Here is a 14897-nt window from a genome sequence, read left to right as displayed (position 1 = left end):
CAGCAAGAACATGAAAGAGAAACCAAGGGAGGGTGAACCACGTGAAACTACAAGGGTCACCAGCATCAGAGCCTGAACATGACGAACTTCAGACCAAGCTTGTAGATGAGCTGTGTTGGTTCCAAGAAATATTCAGCGTCATGGCAGGGCTTTTTATTTCGTGATGCTACTCACTGGTACTGAGTAGCGGCATCTTTCCCGCGGCTCCCCCGTCTCCTGACTCTGTTGTGCTGGCCTGCCCCTTTCAGCCAGAGAAAGACAGAGTGGACCCACAAGATGTGAAAGAATGCACTCTGGGAAGACCCTTTCGGAGGCATTCCTGCCTGTTGTCCTGTCACAATGCACTCTGGGAAGACTGGCATGCAAATGACCTGCTGCTGCTGAGGTGGGCTGGAGGAAGCCTGGCGGGGGAGGGGAAGGACCCCCTGCCTTCTCTTCCTGGGGGAGGGAGGAGGGGCTTATCGGTTGTGTGCGATTGTGTGTGTGTGTGTGTCATGATCTGAGGCCTAGTGTGGCCTAGAAGGCAGGGAGAAGCCTGCCTAGGAGTTGCTCGAGGGCCTCCATCTCCCAGCATCCCCTCTTTCCCTTTTAGATAGGGTTGCCAAGTCCAGTTCAAGAAATATCTGGGGACTTTGAGGGTGGAGCCAGGAGACTTTGGGGGTGGAGCCAGGTACAAGGTTGAGACAAGCACAACTGAATAATGGGGAATTGGGAAATTGATCTGGAGGTTTCGGGGGCTCTGGGGGAGCTGTTTTTTGAGGTAGAGGCACCAAATTTTCAGTATAGTATCTAGTAACTCTCCTCAAAATATCTCCCAAGTTTCAAAACGATTGGACCAAGGGGTCCCATTCTTTGAGCCCCAAAATAAGGTGCCCCTATCCTTCATTATTTCATATGGAAGGAAGACATTTAAAAAGGTGTTCTGTCCCTTTAAATGTGATGGCCAGAAGTCCCTCAGAGTTCAGTTATGCTTGTCACACCCTTGTTCCTGGCTCCGCCCCAATGTCTCCTGGCTCCACCCCCAAAGTCTCCTGGCTCCACCCAGATATTTCTTGAACTGGACTTGGCAACCCTAGGCCAGGCTGATAGAGACAGCGTTCCTTTTCTGGATATGACTGTTTCCTGCAGGATGGCACACAGACTAGCGGCGAAGCTTTTTTCCTGATAGGGGGTCGTACTTACATTTCTTGTCATTCCACCCACGGCATTTAAAGGAGAATCTTCCATTTTGCCAGCTTCTCAGAATTAAGAGAATTTCTACTAATTCCCTTCATTATAGACAACAGTGTGAACAGTTGGGTGAATACTTCCTGCAACCGGGTTTTCCATGGAGGTTGTTCAGTATAAAATTGTTTTGGTACATGCATTAGCAGGGACGCCTCCCCTACTTGGCAAACTAGGCAGTTGCCTAGGCCGCCAGCAGGCGGGGGCAGCAAATTCGGCCTTCCCCCCTCCCCTATGCAAACGCCTAGATTGCCCCCCCACGCCTCTTTCTTCCTCCCTCCCTCCCCCCGTGTTGATTTCAAAGCCAGAACCGGCTCTAGCGCTGTGTTCTGGCAATCTAAAGCACGCCCCCCCCCCACGGATTGCTTGAACGGCAGGTAAAACCATGCAGCGGGGGCCTCACTCTCAGTCTGTCAGAACCAGCGTCCTGAAAGGGCAGCCCCACTGCTGCTGACTCCTCTCCCATCCAGGAAGTGTGGCGAGGAGGAGTCAACGACAGCAGGCCACCCTTTCAGGACACTGGTCCTGACAGACTGTGAGCGATTCCAGCTTTGAAATCGACATGGATGGGTAAGGGAGGGAGGAGGAGGCACGGGGGCACGGAGTCGTGAGGGATGGCACAGGGGGTACAGTGCGGGGGTGCTGTGGGGGGGCACCAGGCAGCGTCTTTGCCAAGGGCACCATGGGGCGTCGGGCCGCCCCTCTGGATTAGTAAAAACCCTCATGGAGTGTTCTATCTATATTTGCTTATCTATACCCGTGAGCTCTCTATCTTGACATACTTGTGCTGAGAGTTATGGCACAAACTGGTAAATTAGCCTTTACAGCCAAGGACAAAGATGTCATTTTGGCAGACTTAGAGGACATTCAAGATGAGTCCGAAAAAGATACTGAGCAAAACTGGCGGCATCTTAAAGAAGTAGTTTATCAAAACCCAGTCTCATGCTACCTTCCTAAGTAAATATTGCAAGGCAAATGTGATACCTAAGCGTTTAAGGATTTTCAAACCTCCAGCCATGTTTAGGAATGATGATAGCTTCAAGTCTGACTTGGCAGCTATACTTAATAAATGTTCTGAGGATTTGATGTTCTTGGTAATAAAAAAGTGTAAAGAGGTGGGTTCCACTTTAAAACAGGACATAGATTCAGCTATTACCGTACTTCCCTAAGAGAACAATGTCCCCTAAGCACATTTGATAATAAAATAAGAGAAATGGGAAAACAACTGAAGGAGTTTGAAGCCAAATTAAGATCAGAGAATCTTTGGAAATATAATAGGGACTCTAGGGACTATGCTGATGGAAATATATATACCTGGTGGTTTTCCTCTCCCACTCCAAAAAGAGTCTTGTGGGATAATCCCTTGCAAACCTATTCAGATACAGATACATCGAGGGAGGAAACCAGTTCCTCAGGGGAAGATAGGAATTATAGTAGCATACTCAGACCTAGACACAACAGGAGAACAGGAGGGAGTCAGGAAAAGCGGGTAGATTCCAGTCACTTTTTATCACAGGGTCGACCCCCCCAGTGGAAGGCATCAGATAGAGTGATTAATTTTTCAAGTAGAGTCATTTCCGAAATACTGTAGAATGCCAAGCATTAAATAAAGACCGCTCCCTTATACCAACTCCAATCTATTTTCCATTTCAAACTTGTGTTGATATCTGTAAAAAGTTTTTGGGTTCTGTTACCATTGAAAAATCTGATACTAGATGCTGGCACCTCCAGTTCTGCCAGTCTGATGCATTTAAAAGTCTTAAGTTTGGTGAACTAATTCTTGTAAAAATGGTTGTTAAAAAGTTCTAACTTAATACAGGATCCTTAAAGGTTTGCTGTGCTACAAGCTGTAAATTAATTCAGGATCTTTGTAAAACAGTAATCTCATTCCAGTATACTCCCAAATCTATTGAATACAACTGTTAGGTTTCATAAACTTGACTCCTCTGGATTCTTTGTCGGGCCCTTTCATGAGAAGCTCAGAGCAAATGGAAGTGTGAGCCAGATCCATTGGAAACAAGGAACACAGCCTATTGAAATAATTTAGTGAGCATACATGGGAGTACCTTGAATAAGACTCAAGAAAATATGTATTTAAAATATTGGTTAAAATATGGTTTAATCAATTTTTTATGACACGCCAGCCACTTCGGTGAGCTGTCTGAAGAAGGACATGCTGAAATGGGACAGAAGCAGCAGTCTGTTTGCAGCCACATCTGTTTTGGGAAGCAGTCCAATCTGTTTTGGAATTTCTTGGACCTTGTGGAGCTCTACAAACAAAGAGAGAAGGTTGCACAATCTTCTGTAATTTTTTTGAATACTTTGAATATTGTTTAGTATAAAATTGTTTGGGTACATGCATTAGTAGAAACACTCACAGAGAGTTCAATACTTATTTGCCTTTCTACACCCGTGAGCTCTGTCTTGACACCCACCTTGGGATTGGCAACCTTAGATTCACATCAGACCATATGAAATACCTTTTTCACTCCATTTCACTCCATGATTTTCACTCATTTCACTTCATTTCAGTCCTTAAATGTTGGCATTGACTGCTTTTGGATAGAGTGACGGCCACAAGCACACGCTGGTTTTGAGAGTCAGGTGGACAGACTGATGGAAGAGAGGCCTCTTAGGGGCTCTTAGCCATGGGGGCCAAAGCCTCCACGTTCACAGGCTGTCAACCGCTGAATCCCCATGCCTGGAAGCAATATCAGGGATGGTCTCGGTCTCCACATCAGGCTGCCTGCTCTAGGTTATATAATTCGTGGAGATCCCCAGTCACCACGTGGACGTTGGCTCCATTCTAACTCTGGAGGAACGAGTTGTCTACTGTGTGAGCCAGGACTCGGGTCAGGCTGATAGAGACAGTGTTCAGCTTCTAGATATGATTGTTAGCCGCAGGAAAGCACAGACTAGCAGTGAACCTTCTTTCCAAAGAAACTGATGGGGGGTCATACTTACATTTTTTTGTCATTCCACCCACGGCATTTAAAGGAGAGTCTTCCATTTTGCCAGCTTCTCAGAATGAAGAGAAATTCTACTAATTCCCTTCATTATAGACAACACTGTGAACAGTTGAGTGAATGCTTCCTGCAACAATGGAGTTTTCCCATGGAGGTTGTACAAAAGGCTGGACTCAAGGCCGGTCAGAGAGAAAGAGCCGCCTTAATAAAGAGATGTGCTAAAACCAGGCAAAATATTATACCGTGTGCCCTTGATTATACTCCTCCTGCCTATGCTACATGTAGGATTCTTAACAAACATTGTCATCTCTTGTCTGAAATTGCAGGGTATGAAGATCCACCATATGTTGGTTTTCGTAGAACTACAGCTCTTAAAGACAGGAGGGTTCATTCTGATATATGCCGTGATTTGGTGTCATCTAGTGGAGTAAAGTGACAATTTTTTTACAAATAGGTAGTCTCCTGTGCAAGCAGCAGTAGTTTAGGACTCTGGGGTGACGTCGCAGCATGACGTTTTCACGGCAGACTTTTTACGGGGTGGTTTGCCATTGCCTTCCCCAGTCATCTACACTCCACCCCCCACAGCAAGCTGGGGACTCCTTTTTCCGACCTCGGAAGGCTGGAAGGCTGAGTCAACCTGGATCCGGCTACCTGAACCAGCTTCCGACGGGATCGAACTCAGGTCGTGAGCAGAGAGCTCAGACTGCAGTACTGCAGCTTTACCATTCTGTGGTAATTCCCAATTATTTCCCATACCAATGGAAACAAAAGTATTTCTACATCCTAATATAAATCTTGAAATTGCACTCAAACATTTTAGTAACTCCAACTCATTTTACGTGGTCTATGCATTTTGGGTTCGTATTAAAAAAAATAAGGGGAAAACACAAGCAGAGGGGTCAGAATGAGGATCACAGAACATCGCTCTCACATTCCATTATACATTTTTGAAACCCCTCTCAGTTTAAGAAGAAGGCCAAACATTCAATTGGTAATATGATGGCTGTCTAGACCAGCGGCCCCCAATCTTTTTGCCACAGGGACCGGTTTCATGGAAGACAATTTTTCCACAGACTGGTGGAGGAGGCGGCACTGGGGGTTTTGCCACCCCAGATTTCCCCCCTGCCCACACCACCTCCCTGCCCCCATGCGGGTCTTTAAATGGGGGGGGAGACGGGGACTGTTTCTGCCTCTCCCTCCCACTTAAAGACCCCTGCCAATCAGCTGATCAGTAGGGGCCTATAAACGAAGGGGTAGGCGAAGGTTACAGCAGCGCTGCCCCTTCTGCCAGCCCTGGACAAGGGCGGATGAAAGAGGTGGTGTACCTTCGCTCCGAGACTGCATCACCTGCAAGGGGAGCAAGGCTGCACCGCCTCTTTAGTCCGGGGCTGCTCTGCCTTGCTCTGCAGCCCAGTTGCTAGCAGGCCACGGACCGGGACCCGTCCACGGACCAGTGGTTGGGGATCCCTGGTCTAGATGACAAAGACAGGGAGAGCTAGTGCACGGATGTGCATAGCCCATCAGAATTCTTGCTGGAGAATAGCCTCATCCAGCCCTGTCACTTTCTAAGAAGACTTGGCCGGCACCAGGAAAAAGATCAAGAGGCACCAGGGTGACTTTGGGTACCATATCAGGGAGCCCTGAGACACACCCATGCTGTTTATTTCACTCGCCTCTCCAAACTGCGGCTCATGACGGGATTTCACAAGTGATCTCAATGCTGCAAACGAAGGCCTGTGATTTGCCCTCAATCATCCCCCCCACCCCCCAATTGCACAAGGAGACACTTCCCCCTTCCGAGTTCTCCAAGGATGAGTTCTGCCATCCCTGGACCCTGCTGAAAGTAAAGGCAGCAGCCCCGTGCCCCCTCCATCATGCCTGGGCCCTGCATCGTTGGGGAAGGATGTCCTCATTTGGAGCCCTTGGAACACTTGCCCGACAGAGAAGTATTACAAAGCCTTTTTTAAAAAAAATGTGGATCTCCCTTCTGTCTTTAAACTTCAGAACAAGGAGAGGAGGGGTCCCCAGCGTGGACCTTTCTTAAAGCCCACCAAGTGTTTTTCTAAAGCAGGCCGGACCAGGTGAGGTTTCTGCCCAGCGAGGCTTCCGACGGGCTGTGCAGATCTGGAGAAACGTGGCTTTGGTGGCAGCGGCCCCAAGAGCTGCACAAGGATCTCCACCGCGTGACTGAATGGAAGCTGCAGCAGCCACGTCAGAGCATCCCTTTCGTGGCTCCACCCATCAGGCCACATCAGGACCCCAAAGCTGCCAGCAGGCTCCAAAGGTTTGGGGACCCCGAATGCAGAACCACACAGGGCAGAGGGGGCCGCTGAGAATGCTTCCCTCCTCGCTCTTGCGGTAAAAGCGATCAGGTTGCGGCAAGACCAGCGGGAAGGAAGGACAGGGGTTCTCTTCCGCCCTGTCTTCCACTCGCAGCTGTATGCCAAATGCATCTTGGCCTCCGGAGGCTTCGCGAGGAAAACCTCTTCCTGGGAGAGACCCTTGTGTCTGTTCAGTGTCATCAAAGAGGCTCCTTCCCAGAAGCACGTGGTCGAGCACTCCGAATTTACTCCAGCCTGGCAAGATCGTGGCTGAGTTGAGACACGGGGAAAGTAACCCAACTGCAGAGCCAGCCAACCAGCCTTGGGAAAGCATCGACTCCGAAACCACCAGCATTTTTTTTATTTCTTACAAAAATGGGAGTTCCAGGGCTATATATCAGGCCACACACCCCTGATGTAGCCAATCCTCCTGGAGCTTACAATAGGCCCTGTACTAAGAGCCCTGTAAGCTCTTGGAGGATTGGCTATGTGACGGAACCGGCCCGATGAATCGGGCCGGTTCCGTCACACTTGGCGGCAGCGGTGGGATGAGAACAAACAGCGGTGGGATGAGAACAAATTGGCCAGGCATTTTTGGGTTTTGATATGTGCAAGCACCCAGAGGAAGCAACAGAGGTTTTGTTTTCTTTTCGGGTCAACTGGAGTAGGGAAAGTTCAGTTTAGTTAGGATGGAGCGTGCTAAGAAACTGGAAATCCTGAAGATGACAAAGCCACAGCTCCAGGAAGAGTGCGCAAAGCAAGAGCTGGAGTGTGACAACCTGACTGTAGTAGATATGCAAGTCCTCCTGTTGGAGCATTATCAGCATGCAGGGGCACCTGCAAAAGTGCCCCCCACTGTCAGAACTTGTAACTTTTGCTAATGCTTCCTTGCAATGTAACCAACACTGTATGGTAACCTTACTATTGCTCAGGCTTGAATTGTAACTGAACCAGACTGACTCCATGTTGTAACCTCCTCATAACCTCAAGTGCCTATGTAGTAATTAACCTTGCCCCATTGGTATCCAAAATATTTGGGGCTGTAGACTGAGTTATGATATGTCTCTGCACATTCTCACACTGGCGCCCTTTGAAGCCAAGCCGTGTGGCCTTCAGAGTGAGGAGGCAAACCTCTTTACTGATAGTGAATGGTGAGAAGACAGATGTGCCCGCAACGGTGTGAATTGTGGTTTTTTGATGTGTTTGCTTTAGTGTATAAAACTGTACTGGTGCTGGCTCTCGCCATCACTGTTATCTCGTCTCTTCCAAGTACCTAGTTCTCTCTAATAAAATCCTAGCTTTGTAACCCAGCATGGGATCCGTTTGAAGTTCTTAAGTTCTGACATTATAACAGTGATCCCATTGTTTCGTGGCTTATCTGAACTGGAAACCTGGTCCGATGGCGGCAAAAGTTCCAGACAACGGAGAGCCCACCACCCCAACAGACGATCCACCGCTCGACCCGAAAGTGACGGGGGTTAGGCGCAAAATTAAGGTCCCGGCGCCCTTCTCGGTCGACGCGTTCCCCGCCCCGCGATCCTGGAGCCCGCGGAAGTCCACGGCAGCAATCGACGCCGCGGAGCAGCGGTACAGAAGCATGTTGGGCGAAGGGGGAACCGGAGACGGCGACGACGATCGAGCAGAAAGTTCGGGGCCGCGTGGTGGGGACGACCCGATCCGGACCCTCCGCAACGATTTGTTCGACTGGGTGCGGGAAATTCACGATGACGTGCACAGGTCCCGCGTGTCGATGGCAGAAGAAATGCAGCAGAACCTGGGCGCGATCTACGACCAGCTCCGCACCCTGCAAACTGCGGTCCTGGGGATCCCGGCTGGAGGGCTGCCGCTGGGGCAGCCGCCCGCAGCTCCACCGGCTCCGCCGGCCCCAGCACCGCCGGTGGCGCCCGCCCCAGCTCCACTGGCTCCGCCGGTCCCAGCACCGCCGGTGGCGCCCGCCCCGGCTCCGCCGCCATCAGCACCACCTGCCCCGGCGCCACCGGCACCACCCGTTCCGGTGCAACCGGCGCCACCCGCCCCGATTCTACCGGCCCCGCCGGGCCCGGTGCCGCCGCCGGCAGCACCCCAGGCCCCGATCCCAGGGGGGCCCCCGGCTCCGGGGGGGGGGGCGACGGCAGGGGAAGAGAACTGAAAATTACGTTCGACGGGAATGCAGAGGACGTGGAGTACTTCACGATACAATTCGACACGTTCTTCACCCATTGGGGTGCCGACTACCCGACAGAGGCCAGCCGAGTATACCACATCGCGTCCCGACTGAGGGGCCTGGCCCGCAAGTGGTACGTAGGGCTCTTCGCGGGAAGGAAGCCCGAACTAGCAACCGTGGCGGGGTTCCTGCACGCGATGCTCCGCCAGTACGGCGACCCTCTGCGGGAGGAGAAAGCCATCGCTGCCCTTCAGCGCATCGAGCAAGGCAACCGCACTACTCGCGAGTATGCCACTGAGTTCCTGGGTTATTGTGCGGCGGCCCGGGGATGGAACGAAGTCATGAAATACACCGCGTTCCGCAATGGCTTGAACCCAAACATCCTCGACCGCTGCTACAGCCAAGGGAGACCCGACACGCTGGTCGGATGGATCCAACTGGCCGGGGAGGTGGAGACCAATCTCCAACACGTGGGGATGCGCCGGCAGCAGCTGGGGAAAAAGGGGGCCAAACACACCCCGACTAAAGCGGAAGGGAGGAAGACCCCAGCGACCTCAACCCCCTCCGCCGCACGCAAATGCTTCAGGTGTGGAGACCCGGATCATCTCGCCGCCAACTGCCCCGTTAAAACGGGAACAACCTCAGCGAAACCGGCCGCTTCGGGGCCGAAGAAGAAGAAGAGTAGCCGCTCGAAGGAGCCCAGTCGGGGCTCCGTCGCCACTTCCTTGGCGACTGACGAGGATTTTACCACCGACCTGGCGACCGTGGAGGAATCAACCGAGGAGTCGGATGACACCGAGTCGGCGGGAAACGACAGCGACCTGCTTTAATGGGTGCCGCAAAGCAGGTCCAGGAACAGCCGGCACTCCTCACGGTGAGAGCCTCTGGGGGTTTACTGTTTATGGCCGTTAGCCTTCTTAATCCAAACTTAAAGCGGTTCATGCACGCCCGAGCGCTAATCGACTCAGGGTGTAATAGAGACCTGATTACCCCCCGCTTGGTAGAGGCACTAGGATTAGCCACCTCGCCCCTACCGCAACCGATACAATTTCAACAGATGGACGGGGGACCCATGAGGGGGGAACCATGCACTCTTGAGACCCAGGCGGTCCCGGTAGGAACCGAAGAGCACTGGGGGATTGAAACTTTCGTAATCGCCCCCTCCTGCTCTTTCGATGTGGTGGTGGGCTCGGCCTGGCTCGCCCGCCACCAACCGGACATAAGGTGGGAGGAACAGATCGTCCGATTCCCCGATTGGAGGTGCGAACACCACCACTGGCGCCCCGAATGGGGACCGCACGCTCCCCCTCAAAACGAACGGGCTTGCCTCACACTCGAGGAAGTCGCTTCAATTCCCAAGGAGTATCGGGACCTAAGACTAGCGTTTAGCGAAAAGGAAGCAGATGAGTTACCACCCCACCGCCCCACGGATTGCGCCATTGAACTGATCCCGGGGCAACAACTCCCCAAGGCGAAACTTTACTCCATGGGTTGGGCGGAGAAAGCGGAACTCCGAAAGTTTTTGGACAAAAACCTAAAGCGTGGGTTCATACGACCAGCCACAGCCCCCCACGCCGCCCCTGTCCTCTTCCGAAAGAAGAAGGACGGGACGCTTAGACTTTGCACAGATTTTCGTGCGATAAACGGGATTTCAATGTCCAACGCCTACCCGATCCCGTTGATAAAAGACTTATTGAACACCGTAGCGAAAGGGAAAATATTCACCAAACTTGACCTTCGGGACGCGTACTTCCGCGTCCGCATCAAGGAGGGGGGACGAATGGAAAACGGCTTTCAACACTCCTCTAGGACAATTCGAGTATCTAGTCATGCCGTTTGGTCTACAGGGGGCCCCCGGAGTGTTCATGAACTTTATAAATGAAGTGTTGAGGGATTTCCTATATAAGGGGGTGGTGGTGTACCTTGATGACATCATTATCTATTCACAAGACCTCAAATCTCATGTGCCATTGGTCAGGAAAGTGTTAAACACCCTCTGTAAACACAAATTGTACGCCAAGCTGGCAAAATGTGAATTCCACAAGACAGAGCTTGACTATCTGGGCTTCCGGGTGTCGGGGGAGGGACTGTCAATGGACCCGGCAAAGGTCCAAGCGGTACTAGATTGGGAACCCCCTCGGACCCGCAAACAGCTCCAAAGTTTTATCGGATTCGCAAATTTCTACCGCGAATTCATCAAGGGGTTCGCCACGGTCATGCTTCCCCTAACTGAACTCCTAAAAACCAAGGGGAAAACTGAAGAGGCAAAAAAGCCAGGCGCACGCTTAACGTGGACGCCTGACTGCCAAAAAGCCTTCACCGAGCTAAAACGCCTCTTCACCTCAGAGCCCGTGTTGGCACACCCCGACGAATTGAAACCCTTCGTGGTCCAATGCGACGCCTCCGACGCCGCAGTGGGGGCCATATTAATGCAAAAAGGGGAAAACGGGGTGCTCCGTCCCTGTGCATATATTTCAAGGAAATTTTCAAACGAGCAAAGGAATTGGTCAGTCTGGGACAAGGAAGCCTTTGCAGTCATGTTTGCCCTCAAAACCTGGCGCTCCTGGCTAGAAGGGGCAAGGGTCCCTTTTGAAATTTGGACCGATCACAAGAATCTCGAGGCCCTCACCGGGCGCCGCAAAATGACTGCAAAACAAATCCGGTGGGCAGGGTTTTTTGCAAAATTTGACTTTGTGTTAAAACACATCCCGGGCTCAAAAAATTTCTTGGCAGACGCCCTCTCTCGCATGCCACAGCACGAGAGCCTCCGAGAAGAAGTGGTGGACTCACTGGCCCCCCCCTCCGCCATTTCGGGAGGGGTTACCACCCGCTCCGGGAAACAAACCAGCCCCCCAGACGCAGACCTTTTGCCCCGCTTCATCACGGAATCAAACCTAGACACTGACCTCCCGCCTAACTTAACTAAGGGAGAAAATGGTCTCTGGTTGCACAATGGGAAAATCTACGTGCCCAGCCCCCTCCGTAAAGAAATCCTAGAGCGTTGCCATTCTAGTCGCCTAGCAGGCCACTTCGGCTATGTGAAAACACTCAACTTGCTCACACGACAATTCTGGTGGCCAAAAATCAAAAAAGATGTTTCGGAATTCGTCCTGACCTGCCCCACCTGCCTCATGGCAAAACGAAGGGGGGGAAACCCCCCGGCCACCTCGTTCCCCTCCCCACAGCCAGCCGGCCTTGGTCGGTAGTCTCCATGGATTTCATTGTCGAACTTCCCCCCTCGCAAGGCAAAACAGTCATTCTCGTTGTGGTTGACACTTTTTCCAAACAAGCCCACTTCATACCTTGCAAACAACTCCCCACAGCAAAAAAGCTCGCCCAGCTCTTTTTTACCCACATCGTACGCCTACACTCCTTCCCAGACAAGGTCATTAGTGACCGCGGAACGCAGTTCGTTGCCAACTTCTGGCGGGAGTTCTGCAAACTCGCAGGCATTGAGCAGGGACTCAGCTCTGCCTACCACCCCCAGTCGGACGGACAGACAGAGAGAGTCAATGGCCTTCTTGAACAATATCTCCGCTGTTTTATTAATTTCCAACAATCCAACTGGGTAGACCTTCTCCCTTTTGCGGAATATGGCTATAACAACAGCCTTCACAGCTCTACCAAAACTTCCCCCTTCCAAATCATTAACGGATACGAGGGCAAACCGTTCCCCACGCTCACCCTCCCCGCCAGCCCCGCCGAACCCACATCTTGCCAACAATGGTGGGAGGGGCTCCGTGAAGGTTGGAAGGGTATTCAAGAAAATCTGGAGGAAGCAAAAAAGGCATACAAAAAGCAGTTTGATAAGAAACATTCCCCCGAGTGGGAATTGAGGGTGGGAGATACAGTCTTTCTATCTACCAAGAACCTCCCCCTCCCGCAAACATGCCGCAAACTTGCACTAAAGTTCCTAGGGCCCTTCAAAATCAAAAGAGTCATAAACAAGGTAACTGTTGAACTCGACCTCCCCAAGTCTCTAAGCAAAATCCATCCTGTTTTTCATTGCAGCTTGCTTCGGAAAGACCCTGGTGCTACGTCATTCCATCCCAGGGCCCCACCACCCCCTCCGATGACAGTGAGGGGTCAGAGTCACCATGAAGTCCAAGAGATTCTGGACTCCAAAGTCAAACGGGGGCAATTATATTACTTGATCAGATGGAAACACTTTCCCCCGAGCTGTGACGAGTGGGTCAAATCTCAGGATGTAGCTGCACCGCAACTGCTGAAAAAATTTCACCTACTGTACCCGTACAAGCCCAAGGCGGTTCCCGGCGGGGGGGGCGCTTAGGGGGGGCAGTATGTCAGAACTTGTAACTTTTGCTAATGCTTCCTTGCAATGTAACCAACACTGTATGGTAACCTTACTATTGCTCAGGCTTGAATTGTAACTGAACCAGACTGACTCCATGTTGTAACCTCCTCATAACCTCAAGTGCCTATGTAGTAATTAACCTTGCCCCATTGGTATCCAAAATATTTGGGGCTGTAGACTGAGTTATGATGTGTCTCTGCACATTCTCACACTGGCGCCCTTTGAAGCCAAGCCGTGTGGCCTTCAGAGTGAGGAGGCAAACCTCCTTACTGATAGTGAATGGTGAGAAGACAGATGTGCCCGCAACGGTGTGAATTGTGGTTTTTTGATGTGTTTGCTTTAGTGTATAAAACTGTACTGGTGCTGGCTCTCGCCATCACTGTTATCTTGTCTCTTCCAAGTACCTAGTTCTCTCTAATAAAATCCTAGCTTTGTAACCCAGCATGGGATCCGTTTGAAGTTCTTAAGTTCTGACACCCACCCAGTCAGAAGCAATCTTGCGGCTACAGTTGGAAGCCAGCGCTCGAGCGAGCATGTGGTGAGCAATGGAGGCTCCTGCCTGGGAGGCCCCAGGCAGTCAGACCAAGTAAGTCATTCTCATAGGCAGGGCAAGTGTAGACCAGGGACAATACGATGCGTTTAAAAACCACCTTTATTTTGTTATGCTGTTTGCTGTGCGTGTGCTGTGCTGTGCTAACTTTTTAAAGGCAACTGTTTTTGTTTTGTTTTTCTTTCCCTATCTTTTTCTCTTTTAAATAAATGTTTTTTCTGTTTTAAATACTGGCAGTCAATCTCTGGACCACATAGATCCCCAGACCGCTTTAGACCACGCTGTGTTAAGAAGGGGGCCCCTGGGAAGGAGGAAGGCATGCAGTTGGATAAGGTGCCAATCCTCCAGGGGTGCCCCAAAGAAGTGCTGAGGTCTCTGTGAAACCCAAGTGCAGGGTGGCAGAGGACCTTGAGGCCTGGCCTCACAGCTGGAGAGGGGGATTGGGAGTCCTGTTCCTCTCAATCTGAACCCCTAGACTGAGCAGGTGGTGGCAGCGAGCCCAAGGGGCAGGAGGAGAAATAGCTCCCTCCAGGAGTTGGCGACTCAATAGGGAGCTGACGGGACCAGGTCTGAAGGCAGAATCGGGCCGGTTCCGCCACAGGCTACATCAGGGTTGTGAGGCCTAATATGCAAAGCCCATTCCACCAAATGCGCACCTGGGCTAGAGAGGGCTGACAGAGAGAACCTGGTAGGTTCAGGATGCACCAAAGAAAAGACTGCTGGACAGAGAGAGAGATTCAAAGGTGGGCTTGGCCCCAAGGGAGTGAGACAGATGCATGAAGGAGAGGTCTATCTGTGGCTACCAGCGCTGGTGGCTGAGGGGAACCACCATTCATCCTCGGGATCCCAGAGCCACCTTTAGACACACACACCTCGCCCCGGTCAAAACAAGCACTTGTATGCATCATGCCTTTTCAAAATGCTCTTCCCTTGCCCACTCTCAGCATTTCTCCTCCCCGTGCACATTTTTTGCTCTGCTATTATGGATGGGCAGTGGCCGTGGGGGGGGGAGTGGGGAGCAGCCCAGCAGTGGCCCCTCTGGGGGGTGCTGACGGGCATCCTAGCCCCAAAGTGGGAGCACATACAGCCGGGGCTGCATGAACTGCACTGGCTGCCAGTTATATACCGTATTCGTTACAAAGTGCTGGTTATTACCTTTAAAGCCCTATATGGCCGAGGACCTGCCTACCTTAGGGACCGTCTCTCCCCGTACGAACCCCAGAGAGCACTGAGGTCAGCAGGGAAGAACCTACTGATTATCCCCGGGCCGAAAGAGGTAAAACTGCAGAGTACCCGTACTCGGGCCTTGTTGGATCAGGCCAGTGGCCCATCCAATCCAACACTCTGCGTCACACAG

At 51.6% G+C, this 14897-nt stretch overlaps 1 protein-coding gene across 1 annotated transcript in view; it reads right to left on the bottom strand.

The window, feature by feature from the left end:
- Positions 1-6190: 6190 nt before the first annotated feature.
- LOC132567472 (phospholipid-transporting ATPase ABCA1-like) overlaps positions 6191-14897 on the bottom strand; it is a 146893-nt gene continuing 138186 nt past the window's right edge. Inside the window, exon 50 of the mRNA XM_060233147.1 lies at positions 6191-6781. Within this exon, the coding sequence (XP_060089130.1) occupies positions 6191-6781 (591 nt within the window). The remainder of the gene's footprint in view (positions 6782-14897) is intronic.

The sequence above is a fragment of the Heteronotia binoei genome, chromosome 2, assembly GCF_032191835.1.
Source record: "Heteronotia binoei isolate CCM8104 ecotype False Entrance Well chromosome 2, APGP_CSIRO_Hbin_v1, whole genome shotgun sequence".
NCBI classification, from domain to species: domain Eukaryota; kingdom Metazoa; phylum Chordata; class Lepidosauria; order Squamata; family Gekkonidae; genus Heteronotia; species Heteronotia binoei.
The sequence above is the reverse complement of the archived record's forward strand: the minus strand, read 5'-3'. Positions and strand labels throughout refer to the sequence as shown.